This window comes from Eumetopias jubatus, unplaced genomic scaffold, assembly GCF_037043125.1.
Source record: "Eumetopias jubatus isolate StellerSeaLion01/CBP00866 unplaced genomic scaffold, mEumJub1_p1.0 scaffold_5, whole genome shotgun sequence".
NCBI lineage: Eukaryota > Metazoa > Chordata > Mammalia > Carnivora > Otariidae > Eumetopias > Eumetopias jubatus.
The window spans coordinates 53,880,144-53,895,368 of NW_028274811.1; the positions used below are offsets into that span (position 1 = coordinate 53,880,144).

Consider the following 15,225-nt stretch of genomic DNA (forward strand, 5'->3'; position numbering starts at 1 on the left):
CTTATTTGTAGCTGTCCAAATGGATTATTTATATTAAGTGAAGATCAGTTATTAGAAAGACGCAATCAAGTTCTACTCATGTTTTTGCTAAGTATAAGATAGTGAAAATGATTTTACTTTTTTCTTTGATTTTTAGCTAAAAGATACCTACTTACAGATAATATTGTGAAATTAAAAGAATTTCAGCATAAGAAGGTGGCTATTGCCTGTCATCTTCCTGGCACCAAAGGTAATTGAATCTGTTTTGTTAATTCTTTCATTAATGTGTCATTCAAGTTTTTTCTCTATCTCTGAGAAAAAATTGACATGGATTATTCTTAATTTCCTAGACTACTCTTAAATGTACTTTTCATCTCACTTTCTACTACTACAGAGTCTACCACTCTCCTCTTGTCACTTTTCCCAGGATCCCAGAGAAATGCTAAAATTAGTGTTGGAATCAGTCCTCTCTAGATCCATGCCATCCAGACTAAGGATCACGGGGTCAGCAGCAACTGGGAGTTTCATAGAAATACCAAACTTGAAGCCCCAAACTGTTAATATGCACAGTAAAGTCTGAGAAGAACTGCTCGAGATGATTGGCTTTCACATTTTTGATGCACCTCTGAGTAAAAAGTATATTTTACATAGTATTTCCAGTATACGCATACTATATATATACACAAGTGAAATATAGTGAAACAAAACTATCCCATGTGTGATGCATTTTCTTTTTTCTTTTTCTCTTTCTTTCTTTCTTTCTTTCTTTCTTTCTTTTTTTTAATATTGAGAGAGAGTGAGGGTGGGGGGGAGGGAAGAAGGGACAGAAGGAGAAGAGAGAATCTCAAGTGAACTCCCTGCTGAGCATGGAGCCTGCCTAGGGGCTCACTTGATCCAGTGACCCTGAGATCATGACCTTAGCTGAAATCAAGAGTCGGAAGCTCAACTGAGCCACCCAGGTGCCCCCTGTGATGCATTTTCATATTTTTCTCTTCGGCTGAAAAAATCAATAGGCTAAAACAAAGACTTTTTTTTTTTTAATTATCAAAATATTAGTCATTGTTTAGCCTGGGTGATGGACACATGAGAGCATAATGTTCTCTCTCTGTTTTGGGCTATGTTTGAATATTTTTATTACAAAAAGCTGAAAACACACCACCACCCTAGGTCTTAACTCCTTTCAGCATTTGGGAAATCTTGTTGAATTCATTCTCTCTCTCCTGCACATTTTTTCCAGTACTTTAAATTCCTTTATAAACATAACAAGACTCCTCTCTTTCAGTAACAGTTAGTTTGTCCCTACTGACTTTTTCAAATCTCCTTACTCTCACTGTCAAATGTTTCTGAGCACCTAAAAAACACTTATTGCTTCTAGCCCTCCAGAAATCACTCTTTCCTCACCTCTCCACTGATCATTTTGTTACATTATACCACCTGTGGAATGAGAACATAAACTTTAAAAGTGAGGGAGAATATGTTCATCTTCAGTATGGGAGACTCAGTCTGGATTTTACCTCAGTCTTCTTTTTACCCCTTTACCTTTTGGAGCTTTGTAAAATTGGCAGAATTAGGGTTTATGTCATTTTCTAGTTAGATCCAATTGTCATAGTCATTCTAAGGCTGGGACAGTTGTGCATATGTTCTGAAAGGCAATTAATATAATAAGTGCCAGGTTACTCCATGGTCTGATATTTATAAAATCCCATCCACATTTCTTCATTATAAAAACCCGCAATGGTCCTCTGTCATATACCACATTGTGCACACCTCCCTGACTTCCTAGCTCCTCCATAGTGGGACCTTACCCTTTCTGGAGTCCAGTATGATTTCCTGTTAATCTAGTCACAGTTCTCCTCCCAGCACTCCCTCGCCCGCTCCATCCTGTGATATTATTCATGCTGATTCTCATACCAAGAATGCTCCCCTCTCCTGAGTTTCTCCCAACCCCTTCCTTCTCCAGCCCCTTCCTTTCTCTCTGGTACTGCTCCGCTTCAACCATACCTGGTCTGCTTCTGCCACCCTGATATCTTTTTTTTGTATCATGTGTATAGTTGGTCAAATGTCACCCCCTCCATCACTGTTTTCAGATAGCTTTCTACAAATATATCTTGTTTTCTCAAGTAGACTAAGGGCATGAACCATAGCTTAGCCTTCCCTGTGTTACAAGCACTTAAATCTTGATTATTTGTTTTAAAATGCAAATTACATCTCTTGAAATTTTGGATTCTTAAAGGTTATTAAAAAGTATAAGATATAAAGTCATCCCATTAAAATTTTTTATATTAGAAATTATTTAGAAATAATTAACGGAATAAATTCACTTAAATCTGACGAGTGACAGAATGAAGATGAGAATAATCTGTATGATTTACTGGCAGTTACTATGTGCTAGGCCCTGTGCTAAGTGCTTAACATACATTATCTCAGGATACCCCATGAGGTCGCTCTCATGATCCTCACTTTACACGTGAGGAATCAAATCTCACAAACAAGCGTCTCCCCATAGCATACTAGTGGCAAAGCCCAGGTCTTTCCATCTCTAAAACCTTCAACCATGATATGGTTCTGCAAATAAAGATTGAAGGGTCCACAGCATTAACTTAAAGCAAATGGGCCTTCTTTTCTTGTAAATTGAGAACAGTGTCTGTCTCAGCTTCCCAATCTTGTGTTTTAATGTGTATTGTACCATTCCTTTAAGCAGCCTTCCTTCACAGCTTTGGGTTTTAGAGCAAAACCTGTAGACTTTAATTGGCAGCTCACATGCTTCTTTGATGCCGCCCTTGCATCTCACCCCCATTCTGCTGAGAATCTGGTCCCTTCCTAATGCCAAGAAGCAGTGTTTCCTTTTGGTGTTTGACTGTCTCCATAGTCAGTCAAATACAAGATAGGGAACAGAGATAGAGCGTAATCACCTTAATATAATTCTGTTACAGAGAGTGCTTGCTGCTATTTAGAGGGTAGTTTTTTTACCCCCTGTGCATTATGTAGTTCTGTGGCATGCTTTCTAACAACTGAGTAGGGAGACCAAGATAAATGAGCAGTAGAGTTGAACCAAATGAAAGAGATGTGAAGTATTCCTGAATTTTGTGAGTCAGCCATTGGGGCAAACCCACCTTCACTGCATATTTTCCTTTCACTTTTCCTGCTAGGTACCCTGCCAGTTGATGGTTTGGATGTCTTGGTTACTTTTTTTTTTTTTCCCTAATGGGTCACCTATGGGTACAGTTCTTTGAGGTAAGCCTCTCTGGTAATGAGTTCTTAAACTTTAATGTGTGGGTCACCCAGATAGTCCAAATTGCATATTCTTGTGTTCCTACCCCCAGAGATTGTATGTTAGAAAGTTTTCAGTGGTCCTCTAGCCTATAGCACAGCTAGTTTGCTTCGTAGACCTTCTGTGACACTGTTCTTTAGGAGACTAGCCAGTGATGGGAGCTACGTGGTCATGAGCCCCTCTCAATGCCCCTTTGCAATGTGCCAGGATCCAGCTTCCCCTTCTTGAGGCCAGATTCCTGATAGTCCCAGTCAGCCTGAGTGATGACCATTATACCGTGCTTTCTTCCAGCAACCTATCTGAGAAACATGGAAGAGAAATTGACTCAGAACAAGCTCATCCTGAAGGAAGAGTTGAAAACCTTGCTTCATTTGAGCGATTCCCGGGACGATATGGAACTGGTTAAAAATGTCATTTACAGGTGAGGCATTTCCCTAGAATTCTGCCAGCTTTGGTCTCTTCTCATTCTGTTCTTTTCCCTGAACAGTCTCATCCACTTAACAAGGTCTCAGCTGTCACCTGTGCATTGATGACTTTTAAATCTTTTGTCCACATGCCTGCACTGAGCTCCAGACATTCATATTCATTTATCAAACACTTACTGGATTTCTTCTATATGCCAGGTACTGAGGATAGAAAACCAGAATTCATGCCTCAAGAAATCACCAGCCTGATGAACTCTTCTTCTATGTCCCCTAGGTCCTCACATTCAACTTGCTTCTTTTTGCTGTGTTTTCTTTTGCACTGACCACTCAGGACAGACACCGGGGAGCCTCTTTCCCCTAATCTCTTTTGCTCTCCTCCCTGACAGATTAAGAAATCCCACTGCTTCCACTTCCCTAGTATCTCTCATCTCTAGCCTTCCTCTCTCTGCCCTCATTACCAGTGTCTTGGTACAGGCCTCATCGTATCTCACTTGGATCACTTCATGGACTCCTGGTTGGGCTCCCTCCTCCTGGCGTATGCCTATTATGTTCCATTGTCTCTGATCCCTTGTCAGTGTCTCATGTCAGGGGAACTCACGGGTAATCATAGCCTGCTGTTGGGAAACCTGGCAAAGGTTTCGCCTACTCAGGAAGTGTATGACGTGAAATCAACAGGCTTCATTTCTGAAATTAAGTTCATGGCCTTTTTATTTTTTAATTAACATATAAAGTATTATTTGTTTCATGGGTACAGGTCTGTGATTCATCAGTCTTACATAACACCCAGCACTCACCACAACGCATACCCTCCCCACTTTCCATCATCCAGCCACCCCATCTCCCCACCCCCCTTTTTTTTTTAACATTCTTGAAAAATATATTTCTATACATGGACCTGCATTTATATTGTACATTTATAGAGAGAACTACAAGGTGTTCATATATAGAATACTGGAAGGATATGTACCAAAAGTTAACTGTGGTTCTCTGGGAATTACACATTTTTTTTTCCTCTAAATATGTACTTTTTTGATTTCTCAAACTTGTCTATAGTGGGCATTATCAGTTTTATAATGTGAAAAAAATTGTGTTATTTTTAAAAAGGAAAAAAAACACAAAATTACACTAAATTCATTGAAAGTTTGAAAAACCCCAAAAAAGTAGAAGAAATATGTCATAAATTCTGATATTTCAGTTGTCTCTTGTTGTATACCAGAACTTTTAATTTTTTTTAATTTGACAGAGAGAGAGAGCACAAGCAGGCAGAGTAGCAGGCAGAAGGAGAGGGAGAAGCAGGCTCTCCGTTGAGTAAGGAGCCTGATGTGGGGTTCAATCCCAGGACCCTAGGATCATGACCTGAGCCGAAGGCAGACCCTTAACCAACTGAGCCGCCCAGGGCCCCTTAGGTTAGCTGTTACACACCAGAACTTAATGGCTTAACAAGACAACAATTTATTATTTCTCTATTTTCTATTACTGTCTATTCTCTATTATTACTGTGGGTCAGGAATGGAAGCCAGTTAGTGGGGCCGTTCTTTGTTGGTGTCAGTCACTTGCTCATCCATAGTCAGCTGCTGGCTAGGCTGAGCTGGAAGGTCCAAGAAGCTTCACTTATATTTCTGGTGCCTGAGTCCATGTGGCGCTTCTTTCCCCTTGGACTGTCTCACCATTTGTGAGTCTAGCCTGGGCTGCGTTAGCACCCAGCACAAGTAGAAGGTGCAGGCCTTGTAAAGCTGCCCAGAGCTGGCACAGCTTCACTTCTGTCACATTCTCTTGGTCAAGGCGATTTACCTGGCCAACCCACATGCAGGGGGAGAAGCAAGAGTTCCACCTCTGAATGGATCAACCACTGTTGATATTCTTATACTTTCTCACTGATTTTTTATGTGCAAAGGTTGTGTGGTTTTGGTGGTGTTTATTTACACATTTCTAATTGGGTTGTATATATAATGATAGTGTTTTCTAGTTAGTATTATAGCATATATGTTTTTGCTTGTTAATGATATACTTAGGAATTGGGGCACCTGGGTGGCTCAGCTGGTTAAGTGTCTGCCTTTGGCTTGAGTCATGATCCCAGAGTCCTGGGATCGAGCCCCATGTCAGGCTCCCTGCTCAGCGGGAAGCCTGCTTCTCCCTCTCCCTCTGCCTGCCGCTCCCCCTGCCTGTGCTCTCTCTCTCTCTGTCAAATGAATAAATAAAATCTTTTAAAAAAATGATATACTTAGGAATTATATTTTAATGGCTTTACAATATTCCATTGTATGTCAGGTTTTCTAATTAATTGTGCTGCTATTGTTGAATGCATTATTTGATTTTTCATCAGTATAAATAATGCCATAATGAGCAATTCTATGCATAAAACTTACTCTTTATGTTTTGGTGGTGATCAGAAGATAGGAACCTTTTAAAACTTGTCTATACAAAGTGTCACGTTATTTTCTAGGAGGGTTATGCTAATTTACAGTCACACAGTATTAACATCCTAATTCTGTTTCTGTTTCACAAAGTTGAATCATTGAGACCCTCTGGCCTGTTTTACTGTCAGTCTCTTTTTACTACCCAAAGCTAATTCGATGCTGGTAACTCTGCTGAATTGCTGTCTCTTCCCTTTACTTGTGGAGAATGAAAAGTGGGAAGATGGGCAGGTCCATGGCCTAACCATCCTGTTCTCTCTCTTGCTGAGACAGGCACCCCACTGCTGGGGAAGAACAGTAATGAGCCAGAACATAAGCTCTTTATTGAGTCAAAAATGAGGAGGAACTTAATCCCTCCATAATCTTGACCACCTGCTGTTATGCAGTTTATAGGGAGATTTTTAGATTCTCTGATTTGAACATTTCTTGTCAAGAAGAGGTAATATATTATCTCTGTGAATTTCTAGCATTTTTATTAGTGTAAAGGTCCTCTAAATAGGGAAAACTTTTGTTTTTGCATTGTTTTGTTTTTAATCTGGCACAAATTTTTCATAATGCTATTTTTGGGATATTTTGATTTTTAAAGTTTTTTTCCACAGCATACCTTACATTTCTTAAAAGCTAACATATATGGAAGGTTTTCTGTGTGCTAGGCATGTCATCTCATTTAATCCTCACAAAAACCCTTTGACTTGAACTTTTATCTTCATTTATAGATGAAATTGAGGCATAGAGTGGTTAATTAATTTGCTCATCATTATAGTTAGTAAAAGAGCTGAGTTTGGAATCAGAGTCTAAAAATCCTTAATCACTATACTATGCTGCCTTTTAATAACTTACTTCTTTTTTCCCTCTAGTATTATTGAGGTATAATTGACAACTAGAAGTCTTGTATATTGAATGTATACAACTGAAGCTTTGATATAATTTAATTCAAACTTGTAATGAAGCAATGAATATATTTTGTTACTTCTATAATTCGATTATGAAATGCATCTTTAAAGGTACATGTTCTCAGGGCGCCTGGGTGGCTCAGTCAATTAAGCATCTGCCTTCAGCTCAGGTCATGATCCTTGGGTCCTGGAATGGAGCTCCTTGTTGGGCTCCCTGCTCAGAGGGGTGTCTGCTTCTCCCTTTCCCTCTGCCCCGCCTTGTGCTCTCTCTCATTTGTGCTCACTTGCTTGCTCTCTCAAGTAAATAAAATGAAAAAAAAATAAAAGTACCTATCGTCATTCTGTTTGGCAGTATGTATGTTTAGGATACACTATCCATAATGTTACTCTGACTTTCTTCTGTGATTTCAGCAAGGTAAAAAGTATTCTGTCTTTAAAGTCAGCTTCTCCCCATGGTATGTGTGATTTATTCACATAATGAGTCTTACTAAAATCTGGTTTACATGTAATCATGAGATACTTATTTTGTCACCAGATTGTCTTCTTGGTTTCTAAAACAGAAAGAGTTGGTTATTGAAAGTAAATTTATGCTAGCAATTTTCAGTTCTACAGTTCTCACTGGTGGCTGACTGCTTGTAGAAATCTCAAGCCACATAAAAGATGTCACTGTCTTTGAAATTAGCCTTTTCGTAAAACTAAACTTCAGAATGGTTTTTAATTTGTTCAATTGTTAATTGATGGTAGTTCACATATGCCTTTGCCTGAGCAGAGAAAAACAGATGGGTCTAAACTGTAAAGTACATCTGTAGGTTGTCTGCCATCCTATATGGAGAAGTCAGATTTGAGAGGGACAGAGCATAGCATCACTTCACTGCTTCCATTTGTTCCTCTCTAGATGAGGTCCACACAGAGACAGTGCCATTGTCATGGGCTTGCTGATGCAAGGTCCCTGTTACTCCCTGACATATGCTAACATTCAGTCCTAGCAGGTTGTTAATAAATTGAGGAGACGATTACAATGTACATTTTTCCATTCTTTTATTTCACCTGATTATGTGGGCATCTAACACTTTTATTTAAATGCCTGGTATACTTCTGCACTCCAGAATTCCTCTGATTATCTTCATTTCTGTACTTTTCTCCCTCCAGACTGAGAGTACCTCATGCTTTATTGTGTCCCCAATGTTTAACAGAGTGTATGCCAAAATCTTCCTGTCCTTTTCTCTGCATCCACTGTTTGGCTCATGGAATCATTTTGATCACCAGGTACCATGCAGAGAACAGAAATGTGACTTTCGGGGAGTATAAATTTGGACCACTTTTCATGAGGTTGTGCTATGAGTTGGATCTTGAGGAATCTGCAGTGGAACTCATCAAAGACCAGGTTATTGTCCCCTGATTGCTTTCCCTGTCGATGTGATTTCCTTTTGCTGAGCATGGGGTGTTTTTAGTGATGTTAGCGAAGGCATCTCTCTTCTGCACATTATTCCTGGGTTAGATTTTCAGAGCAAGGCTGCTGGGCTGAAGGAATCAGTGTTGACGTGCATTTTAAGGTGTCCGTAGAGTCCTTGCTATGAAAAGGCCTAGGTCTTTTAATAAAGAGGTGTAGGACAGGTGCAGAAGAGCTGTATGTACAAATTGCTTTGGGTGTGACTTGGTACTGACCTCCTCTCTGAGAAGCTTTTAGTGGGCAGTAGTTTAAGGCTGGCTACCATTTTAAGATTGCCTTTCTTAACCTTCTCATGTGCTTCTCCTTTGTGGTTGTATTTTTTACTTCTGGTTGATGGCCACATTGTAAAGTGCTTTTCTGTTTTCAGAATACTTTCACATCTTCTGATTTTCTATTCCTAAAGCAAAGATAACAGTGATTATTTTTGTAATTATTTACTGACTATTTACTGTGTCCTCAGCATTGTGCTTAAGCACTGTATCTGTTTGATTTGTTTCCCACAGACCCTGCTGAGGTAGATACTATTAATCTATCCATTTTACAGATGATAAAACTGGGTCTTAGAGACATAAACTTATGCATGGTCAGAAACATTTATTTTGGAGCCAGGGCTGGCCACCTGGGATACTTTTGTATTTTTTGGAACCCTCCTAAGTTCTCTTTCTGTCTAGTACTCTTCATCTCAAGTGTCCTGTGCATGATGGAACTGTTAACTCTTCTCTTGCCCCTCTTTTAAGGACACCTATGGTTTAGAAAAATGACTATAAAATATTAGTTACGAGAGAAAAGGTGGTTTTGCAACAGTGTGGATTGGTTTGAACCTGTTTTTTTCCTAAAAGAAGAAATATACATATTTACATTTTAGTATATATGTATTAAAAATCTGTAAGAATCTAATGAATCCCCTACTGCTTATCTTTAGGGGGTAGAAGTACAGGAAATTCTCACTTTTTACTCTATACCTTTTTGTATTGTTTGACTATTCAATAATCATATGTTGTAATTAAAGGAAAATGAAAACTTTACTGCAGTGACAGCCATGAGTATAATGATAAAAAACAAAAAGAAAGAAAATGCAACTTTACTTTTTGTTTTTGTTTTCTTTAACTTAGACTCATGTCTGAAATACTCATATACAACCAAGTTTCCTGGAGTAGCAGAATAAACTGAATTTGAGTCCAGTGACCTAAAGCCTAATCCTGTTTCCACTCTTAATTTAGTGTGTCCCCTACCCAGAACCCTGTGGTGTTGCCAGTGCAGTAGGCACTAAAGGCATGTATCTCCGGAGCCCCTGGACCGTGGCTAGTTCAAACCACATGTGCTATAAGGGTAAAATACCTGATGCATTTCAAATGCTTAGTATACAAAAGAAGAAATAAAGTACTTTATTCATTTTTTTATTGATTACATGCTGAAATTATATTTTGAATTTAGTGGGTTAAGTAACATTATTAAAACTGAGCATGTATTTTTACCTTTTTTAATGAAGCTACTTGAAAATATAGAACCACATAGATGGCGTACACTGTGGACAGGGCTGCTCTGGGCACTCCCCGTCTCACTTAGAGTAGAATGCAGACCCCTGGTCATGACTTAGATGCCCCTTATAGTATCTCATCGCCTGCCGTCCCCCTTGCTCATTCCTCTCTGGGCCTTATTCTTTTTAAGAGATGCCATACCCACGTCCTCAGACTAGAGTGGTCTACATTCTCATTATTGAGGCTCTACTTTACTTCATTGAGTTCTTTTCTCAGAAAGTCTTCTCTGACGACCTTCTATCATCTTCTCTGTCCCTTTTTCCTGCTTCGTTGTTCTTCATCGCCCTTATTGATAACTTGAGATTACATTTTTACTTTTTTCACAGGTTTTACTCCCTTGTTCATTGTCTCCCATGCAAGAATTTAAGCTCTACTAGACTATAAGCCCCACTAGAGTTAGGGCAGGCTTATGTGTCTTGTTCATCATTTATTTTCAGCCTTTAGAGCAGGGTCTACATAGTAGGTTCTCAAAATAAGAACAAACTTGAGCAGGGCATTTAATGGCACTTTCAGTAGCATGTGTTGTATTATCATGAGATTAAGAATGTTGAGGAAAAAAACGTCAGGAACCACTTTTAGTGAATTATTTCAAAAAGTGAATTACTCTTTATTATTCATTTGCCAGAAGAGGATCATAGTTGTATAAGACTCTCCTTGCTTAGTCTTCAAGCATGCTTATACCTGCCATTTCATATTAATATGCTGCCACCCACATTCCAGGACCACCCTTATCAGGGTGAATTGGCTTGTTTCTTTTCTCCTAGTGAGGAGAGCCATGTTTAATGAACGTGTTCTTCAGTGTATTTTTGAAACTCAGAGAACTCTTGCCATACCTCTTGTCTCTTGTTGGGTGTGCCCATTGCCAAAGGCATGACAGCCAAAAGAGGGGCAGCATTTGAATTTTTTTGAAAAATAAATCCTGGTGTATCAGAAATTTATTAGAGAATTCAGGGAACCAAATGGATAAAGAATACACAAAAATAAGTCCTGGATAGAGAAGATGGAGTATAAGAATAAGTATTCACTAAATAGTTACAGCTTTTAACCAAACCGGTATTGTTTTGTTTTTTTTCAATAGCATTTACGAGGTTTCTTCTCAGACTCCACATCATTCAATATTTTGATAGATATGTTATTTATCAAAGGCAAGTATTCAAGTAAGTATTGGAATTTATGTTTGCTGAAAAATTCTGTCTTTGCTGGTATAGGTATAGCAGTTAGGAAAAACAGTGGACCATGCAAAAATGATGCTTATATTCATGATGAGTGGCTGAATTATGGAGATTTCATTCTTTTAAGTCTGAAAAACAACTTTGTTGCAAATCATGTCATGCCTTAAGCTAAACACCCAGATTTTACTTATGTTGAAAGTATAATAGGTTTTTAAATATTAGTTCTTGCTGTATGACTTAATAATTTTTTTTTTGAAATTTAGTTAATTGCTAAATGACTTTGACAGATAGCTTTTATTGTGCTTCTGGAATACACTTTTCAGTAGATGGTACTGAACAGATTAGAACTCTGGGGATAAATAGCCAAGGACTCTGAACTCATTTGGATGCATTTAACACTGCCCACCCACGTGTCACTTTTGGTAGGTGCATTGGAAGTACTGATAGAGATGAAAAACCAAGATGTGAAGTTCAACAAAGACACCTATGTCCTTGCTTTTGCGATTTGCTACAAACTGGTAAGAATGTCTTCCCTTAACTTTTAGAGCACTGTGGGTACTGTTTGAGAGAGAATTTATTATTTTTTTTCCTCTACAAAGAAAAATATAGTTTCTCTGAAGTCTTTTTTTCCCATCTGGTACAGATATTTCCATTTTAAATGTGTTCTTTTTTAGAAAACTCAAGTTAGCCACATCGCACAGTTTTATCATGGGAAAAGCAATTTTATCATCTTTCACCCTTCTCTGGCAATTGTATAGGTAGGGAGAACAAGAAACAGTATGCTGGGTTCAAGCTCTGCTGTACAGTCAGTCAGTCCTCTTATTATCCGGCTCAAGCTGGACTCCACTAGACAAGTCTTCTCTGTAGTTCTCTCCCATGGAAATCTGACCATCCTTCATTGGTGAACTGAAGGGCTACTTTATTATTATCTGTAAATTTGTCGGTGGTTCAAAGTTTGAAGTAATGTCTGTTGCCCAACATTCTCTAGTTGTGCTCTATTTGTATCACCTATGTGACACCACTGCCTGATGTTCTAAGTAAATGGATGTTTCATCCTCTCCGCTTGAGGATAAGCTTGTGGCATTTTTGTATGCCAGCACCTAACAGCACCCTGGTATACAATTGATCTTTAGTAAATGTATGTGACATTAAAATGAACTCTTTGATGACGGGAAATATTACTTATAAGTCCATTATGTCATTACTGTATCGGGATTGTTTTTTATACTTAGAAACTATTTCTCCCTTATTGATTGAATGAATCAGTGAATAAAGGATGACTGATAAAGTGCAGCGACCAAAGTTCTATGCATTACTGTAGACATTCATGTCATTTAAACTTTGGAAACTTAACAAAACCTTGTTATGGCAAAAATGAAGGAACACCAGGCAAGGTGGAAGAACATGGGCCATTAAAACACTTCCCTGAAAATTGAAGCAATACCAATTTTCCAAAACAAGAGAGGCAGTAGCGTTATAGTGGAAAGAAAACCATCCTGGAAATTGAGAAACTTGAAGTCTAGTCTCAACTTTAGCATTAACTGGCTTTGAAGTGGTCACTTAATTTATTTATAAAATGAAAGGGTTGAATTCAAGAGCCCCAAGCTTTTACTATAAAAGGCCAGATAGTAAGTAAATGCTTTAGGCTTTAGAGGCCATGTATGGTCTCTACCACATATGGTCTCTGTTGCACATTGTAATTTGTTTTTGTTTTTACAAACCTTTAAAAGTATGAAAACCATTTTTAGCCATAGGCTAGACTTGGCCCCTGAGGGTCTTAGTTGGCTCATTGCTAGATTATTAGGTAATCCTTTCTTTATTTTTTGAAGATTTTATTTATTTATTTGAGAGAGAGAGTGTGTGAGTGGGGGCTGGGGCAGGGAGGCAGAAGGGGAGGGAGAGGGACAAGCGGACTCTGCTCTGAGTGCAGAGCTGGACACAAGGCTTGATCTCACAACCCTGAGATCATGACCTGAGCTGAAACCAAAAGTCAAGACACTTAACTGACTGCGCCACCCAGGCGCCCCTATGTCATCCTTCCCAGTTGTACCATTTTCTTTTTCTGTGAAACAGAAGGCCAACCAAACACACAACACTTAAGTGTCAGCTTATTCAGCACTGTAATACTGAGCTTTCTGACCTTTTTAGAGATGCCTCCCTGAGTGTATAATGAAGTGGAGAGAATTTAATTCTGCTATTTAGGAAGGCCGGATGACATTTCTCCCCTATGTTGTGTCTAAAAATAACTTGTTTTACTCAGTGGAGATGAGAGTTGAAAAATTGAAATAGTCAGCCATTACAAATTACAGATCAATTCTGGGAACTGCCTTCGCTCATCAAATTCAGTTTTTACTTTAGGTTTTGAGTTGTGAATCATGTCATGACAGATAGACATAGATGCAAAGCTAATGCTGTTTTTATAAACCTAATCCACCTATAGCGTGTACAAAGGAAGAAGATTCAGTTTTACCATTGCTGTCTGATGGTTTGTGTGTCGTTCATGTTCGTGGATTTGTTTTTAAGTTTTCTATTTTCATGGGATTCTTCATGGCTTACATTCATATAAGTGTTCATGTTTTCAAGTATTTTACTTACATGGATATTTTCAGATTGGAACTTCCCTCAGGAAAACTTTTCAGTGTTGCTAAGCTTTACACTATTATTTAATATAGTAACAAACTGAGATTTTACACCTTTACATTATGGTACTTGTGTCTAGAAACCAGTCTGCCCAGATACAAAGAGATCTGTACACTGGTGGTCAAAAAGCCCCAATTCAGAAAATTGACAAAGGGCTTTACAAATGAAGTTAATGTAGACATTTGAACTGCTAATGTGTAGATAATTAGGTCTGTTTGCAAGTTGTCTCTATATGGGGCTTAATCTCTTAAGTGGCTTGAGATGGGCTCTGGGAAATTCTTACAAAAGGAAATCTGAAATACTGAACACTATTAATCATTTTATTAAACTTCAAGGTGCATGACATTTATTTACTGAGCAATTCTGTCTCCTGCCAGAATAGCCCTGAATCTTTGAAAATCTGTAGTACATTAAGAGAAGAAGCCCTGATCAAAGGAGAAGTCCTCTCCAGGAGAGCATCTTGTTTTGCTGTGGCATTAGCTCTGAATCAGGTAAGGCTTTGGGGTGCACATTAGTGAGTCAAGAGTGGAAGCCTTGACTGCCTTCATTTGTTCTTGTTTTTATTTATTTTTTCCTTCTGACTGTATCCTAAAGAAAAAGTTCCCATAAAAAGACCAATGCCTTTGGTGCCATGGCAACCTACATCCATACCTGTGCCTCCAAAGGATGTTTTGTTTGCAGTTGAGGACCTACCATGCATTGCTACTTAGAAGGGGCTGGCCAAGATTCTGGGGAGACTCAGTGAGGGAAGCTCTACTCTGAGAGAAATTTCTCAAGTAATTCAAGTGAAAATTTCAAATGATTGATTTACTATGTAATATTTTCAGAACAGTTTAACTTAATGCTCTCCATAGGGAAATTTACCTCAGATGAATGAGGAATCCTGGGTCAGCTCATTGTTTAAGTGGGGTCAGCTTACATTTCTTAGTTCAACCCAAATACTCTTATTTGGAAGCGGTTTCAGTGATCTTTTAGCCCCCCACCCCCCCATCTCTGGACAAATAAATGGAGGCAACTGAGGTCAGAGAGAGAAGAGAGGACCTGCCTGCTGTCACAAGCAGTAAAGGACAGTTAGAGTTGGAACCCTGGAATACCCCCCCTCTTGAAGAGCCCTTCTTCCCAAGAGGTCCTATTCCAAGGCTTAAGAAAATGTGAAATATGTTAAACATTTCATATGTGGTAGAAGAAGATTTTAGGGCAACAAAAATAACCAAGCCAGTTTATTTATCCAGCTGGTAAAGTATGGCTAGAGAACCCTTTTTATCATTAATTAGAAATGAAAATATCAGGGAGATCTATTTGCATCTCCTTCTAGGGAAGTCATTGAAAGACAAAGACTGAAGAGGATACACAGTTGCTAGTTTCTGCTGCTTTAACTTTCTAAGCTTGCCTGTCTGGCCAGGGGGATTGCTTTGTCCGAATTTGTCATGAGCTGAAGGAGAT

At 38.7% G+C, this 15,225-nt stretch overlaps 1 protein-coding gene across 2 annotated transcripts in view; it reads left to right on the plus strand.

The window, feature by feature from the left end:
- Positions 1 to 15,225, plus strand: part of PTCD2 (pentatricopeptide repeat domain 2) — a 30,994-nt gene that overhangs the window by 1,357 nt on the left and 14,412 nt on the right. The window contains exons 2-7 of one of the 2 annotated variants that reach the window (XM_028089620.1): positions 137 to 229; positions 3,542 to 3,671; positions 8,249 to 8,366; positions 11,049 to 11,127; positions 11,569 to 11,660; positions 14,160 to 14,273. In XM_028089620.1, the coding sequence (XP_027945421.1) occupies positions 137 to 229; positions 3,542 to 3,671; positions 8,249 to 8,366; positions 11,049 to 11,127; positions 11,569 to 11,660; positions 14,160 to 14,273 (626 nt within the window). Of the gene's footprint in view, positions 1 to 136; positions 230 to 3,541; positions 3,672 to 8,248; positions 8,367 to 11,048; positions 11,128 to 11,568; positions 11,661 to 14,159; positions 14,274 to 15,225 lie in introns of those variants that run through there. The other variant, XM_028089621.2, reaches the window with a different exon arrangement.